Below are 5000 nucleotides of genomic sequence, written 5' to 3' on the forward strand. Positions count from 1 at the left end.
AAGGATCAGGCTCTGACATCTCAGAGTATCGTCTGGACTGGTCCAGGGAGGAGGAGCCTATGGAGCTCATCTACTGTGGACCAGAGACCCAGTGTGAAGTATCAGACCTGACCCCCGCAACACACTACTGCTGTAGACTACAGGTATATACACACATTACTGCTGTAGACTACAGGTATATACACACACTACTGCTGTAGACTACAGGTATATACACACATTACTGCTGTAGTCTACAGGTATATACACACATTACTGCTGTAGACTACAGGTATATACACACACTACTGCTGTAGACTACAGGTATATACACACACTACTTGTCACGTTCCTGACCTATTTATGTTAGTTTTTGTGTGTTAGTTGGTCAGGACGTGAGGTTGGGTGGGCATTCTATGTTATCTGTTTCTATGTTGGTTTTGGTTTGCCTGGTATGGCTCTTGATTAGAGGCAGGTGGTTTGCGTTTTCCTCTAATCAAGAGTCATATTTAGGTAGGGCATTCTCACTGTTTGTTTGTGGGTGATTGTCTCCTGTGTCCGTATGTCTGTTCGTACCACATGGGACTGTAGCGTTTGTTTGTTTCGTTTCGTTTCGTTTCGATGTCGTCTGTTTTCCTGTACGTAAGTTTATGTTTAATTATGTAAGTTTATGTTCAGGTTGCGTCAACGTCGTTTTCTTATTTTCTAGTTTGGAAAGTGTTTTGTTTCGTTTCGTGTGCCATCGTAATTTATAATAAAGATGGCTTATTTCCCTGAGCCTGCGTTTTGGTCTGAAGATCCTTCTCTCCTCACCTCTTCCGAGGATGAGGAGAGCGTCACCCGTTACAGAATCACCCACCCAGCTAAGACCAAGCGGCAAGGGAAAACGAAACGGAGTAAGGGACAAAACAAGGATTTCTGGACATGGGAACAGATAATGAATGGAGAAGGTCCCTGGGCTAAGGCAGGAGAAGATCGCCGTTCTCAGGAAGAGAGGGAGGCAGCTAAAGCCCAGGAACGGTGGTTTGAGGAGGCAGCAAGGAGACGTGGCTGGAAGCCCGAAAAGCCATGGAAACAGGTGGAGGCACTGAGGAGAGCAGAGGCTACCGGAGAGAGGAACCGGAGCTATGAGGGAACGCGTCTGGCACGGAAGCCGAAAAAGCCCGTAAGTAATTCCCAAAAATTTCTTGGGGGGGGGCTAGGAGATAGTGGGCCAAGGGCAGGTAGGAGACCTGCGCCCACTTCCCAGGCTTACCGTGGAGAGCGGGAGTACGGGCAGGCGCCGTGTTACGCAGTAGAGCGCACGGTGTCTCCTGTACGAGTGCATAGCCCAGTGCGGGTTATTCCACCTCCCCGCACTGGTAGGGCTAGATTGAGTATTGAGCCAGGTGTCATGAGGCCGGCTCAACGCGTCTGGTCTCCAGTGCGTCTCCTCGGGCCGGCATACATGGCACCGGCCTTACGCATGGTTTCTCCGGTTCGCCTACATAGGCCGGTGCGGGTTATTCCACCTCCCCGCACTGGTCGGGCAACCGGGAGCATTCAACCAGGTAAGGTTGGGCAGGTTCAATGCTCAAGAGTGCCAGTACGCCTCCACGGTCCGGTATTTCCGGCACCACCTCCCCGCCCCAGCCTAGTACCTACAGTGTATACACTACGCACTAGGCTACCAGTGCGTATCCTGAGCCCTGTTCCTCCTCCACGCACTCTCCCTGTAGTGCGTGTATCTAGCCCGGTGCCTCCAGTTCCGGCCCCACGCACTAAGCTACCTGTGCGTCTCCAGAGCCCTGAACCCACTGTATCTTCTCCCCCTACTAATCCTGATGTGCTTGTCCTCAGCCCGGTGTCACCAGTGCCGGTACCACGCATCAGGGATAGAGTAGGCTTTGAGAATACAGTGTGCCCTGTCCCTGCTCCCCGCACTAGTAGGAAGGTGCTTGTCATTAGCACGGTGCCTCCAGTTTCGGCACCACGCACCAGGTCTACAGTGCGCCATATCCGGCCAGAGCCATCCGTCTCCCCAGCGCCATCTGAGCCATCCGTCTCCCCAGCGCCATCTGAGCCATCCGTCTCCCCAGCGCCATCTGAGCCATCCGTCTCCCCAGCGCCATCTGAGCCATCCGTCTGCCAGGAGCCTGCAAAGCCGCCCGTCTGCCATGAGCCTGCAAAGCCGCCCGTCTGCCATGAGCCTACAGAGCCGTCAGCCAGACAGGAGCCGCTAGAGCCGTCAGCCAGACAGGAGCCGCTAGAGCCGTCAGCCAGACAGGATCTGCCAGAGCCGCCAACCAGACAGGATCTGCCAGAGCCGCCAACCAGACAGGATCTGCCAGAGCCGCCAACCAGACAGGATCTGCCAGAGCCGCCAACCAGACAGGATCTGCCAGAGCCGCCAACCAGACAGGATCTGCCAGAGCCGCCAGCGAGCCATGAGCAGCCAGAGCCGTCAGAGCGCCATGAGCAGCCAGAGCCGTCAGAGCGCCATGAGCAGCCAGAGCCGTCAGCCTGCCATGAGCGTCGAGAGCCGTCAGCCTGCCATGAGCGTCGAGAGCCGTCAGCCTGCCATGAGCGTCGAGAGCCGTCAGCCTGCCATGAGCGTCGAGAGCCGTCAGCCTGCCATGAGCGTCGAGAGCCGTCAGCCTGCCATGAGCGTCGAGAGCCGTCAGCCTGCCATGAGCGTCGAGAGCCGTCAGCCAGCCATGAGCATCGAGAGTCGTCAGTCAGCCATGAGCTGTCCTTCAGCCTGAAAAGGCTGGATACCCAGAACTGCCCATCAGTCCAGAGCTGTCTCTCTGTCCGGAGCTGCCTTTCAGTCCGGAGTTGCCCCTCTATCCTGATCTCCCTCTCTATCTTTATCTACTTCTATATTCTTATCTATCCCTCTGTCTTGATTTATCTCTCTGTCCCGGTGTTGTCATTATTAGATGTGTTATTAAGAGGATTTTGTGGGGGAAGAAAGAGGTTGGACATGCTTGGAGGGAGGAGGCTAGGATGGATTATGGTGGGGTGGGAACCGCGCCCGGAGCCTGAGCCACCACCGTGGTTAGATGCCCACCCAGACCCTCCCCTAGACTTTGTGCTGGTGCGTCCGGAGTTCGCACCTTGTGGGGGGGGTACTGTCACGTTCCTGACCTATTTATGTTAGTTTTTGTGTGTTAGTTGGTCAGGACGTGAGGTTGGGTGGGCATTCTATGTTATCTGTTTCTATGTTGGTTTTGGTTTGCCTGGTATGGCTCTTGATTAGAGGCAGGTGGTTTGCGTTTTCCTCTAATCAAGAGTCATATTTAGGTAGGGCATTCTCACTGTTTGTTTGTGGGTGATTGTCTCCTGTGTCCGTATGTCTGTTCGTACCACATGGGACTGTAGCGTTTGTTTGTTTCGTTTCGTTTCGATGTCGTCTGTTTTCCTGTACGTAAGTTTATGTTTAATTATGTAAGTTTATGTTCAGGTTGCGTCAACGTCATTTTCTTATTTTGTAGTTTGGAAAGTGTTTTGTTTCGTTTCGTGTGCCATCGTAATTTATAATAAAGATGGCTTATTTCCCTGAGCCTGCGTTTTGGTCTGAAGATCCTTCTCTCCTCACCTCTTCCGAGGATGAGGAGAGCGTCACCCGTTACACTACTGCTGTAGACTACAGGTATATACACACATTACTGCTGTAGACTACAGGTATACACACATTATTGCTGTAGACTACAGGTATATACACACACTACTGCTGTAGACTACAGGTACACACACATTACTGCTGTAGACTACAGGTATATACACACACTACTGCTGTAGACTACAGGTACACACACATTACTGCTGTAGACTACAGGTATATACACACATTACTGCTGTAGACTACAGGTATATACACACATTACTGCTGTAGACTACAGGTATATACACACATTGCTGCTGTAGACTACAGGTATATACACACATTGCTGCTGTAGACTACAGGTATATACACATTGCTGCTGTAGACTACAGGTACACACACATTACTGCTGTAGACTACAGGTACACACACATTACTGCTGTAGACTACAGGTATATACACACTACTGCTGTAGACTACAGGTATATACACACATTACTGCTGTAGACTACAGGTATACACACATTACTGCTGTAGACTACAGGTATATACACACATTACTGCTGTAGACTACAGGTATATACACACACTACTGCTGTAGACTACAGGTATATACACACACTACTGCTGTAGACTACAGGTACACACACATTACTGGTGTATACTACAGGTACACACACACTACTGCTGTAGACTACAGGTACACACACACTACTGCTGTATACTACAGGTACACACACATTACTGCTGTATACTACAGGTACACACACACTACTGCTGTAGACTACAGGTACACACACATTGCTGCTGTAGACTACAGGTATATACACACATTACTGCTGTATACTACAGGTACACACACACTACTGCTGTAGACTACAGGTATATACACACACTACTGCTGTAGACTACAGGTACACACACACACACACACACACACTACTGCTGTAGACTACAGGTATACACACACATTACTGCTGTAGACTACAGGTACACACACACTACTGCTGTATACTACAGGTACACACACACTACTGCTGTAGACTACAGGTATATACACACACTACTGCTGTAGACTACAGGTACACACACACACACACACACATTACTGCTGTAGACTACAGGTATATACACACACTACTGCTGTATACTACAGGTACACACACACTACTGCTGTAGACTACAGGTACACACACACTACTGCTGTAGACTACAGGTATATACACACTACTGCTGTAGACTACAGGTATATACACACACAACTGCTGTAGACTACAGGTACACACACACACACACACACACACACATTACTGCTGTAGACTACAGGTATATACACACACTACTGCTGTAGACTACAGGTATATACACACACTACTGCTGTAGACTACAGGTATATACACACACTACTGCTGTAGACTACAGGTATATACACACA

At 50.1% G+C, this 5000-nt stretch overlaps 1 protein-coding gene across 4 annotated transcripts in view; it reads left to right on the forward strand.

Moving 5' to 3' along the window:
* LOC129859779 (fibronectin type III domain-containing protein 3B-like) overlaps positions 1 to 5000 on the forward strand; it is a 131045-nt gene that overhangs the window by 97830 nt on the left and 28215 nt on the right. For all 4 annotated transcript variants that reach the window (XM_055929888.1, XM_055929889.1, XM_055929890.1 and 1 more), the window contains one exon: positions 1 to 143. This exon is cut by the window's left edge and continues 7 nt beyond it. In XM_055929888.1, coding sequence (XP_055785863.1) covers positions 1 to 143 — 143 coding nt within the window. The remainder of the gene's footprint in view (positions 144 to 5000) is intronic.

The sequence above is a fragment of the Salvelinus fontinalis genome, chromosome 7 (genome assembly GCF_029448725.1).
Source record: "Salvelinus fontinalis isolate EN_2023a chromosome 7, ASM2944872v1, whole genome shotgun sequence".
NCBI lineage: Eukaryota > Metazoa > Chordata > Actinopteri > Salmoniformes > Salmonidae > Salvelinus > Salvelinus fontinalis.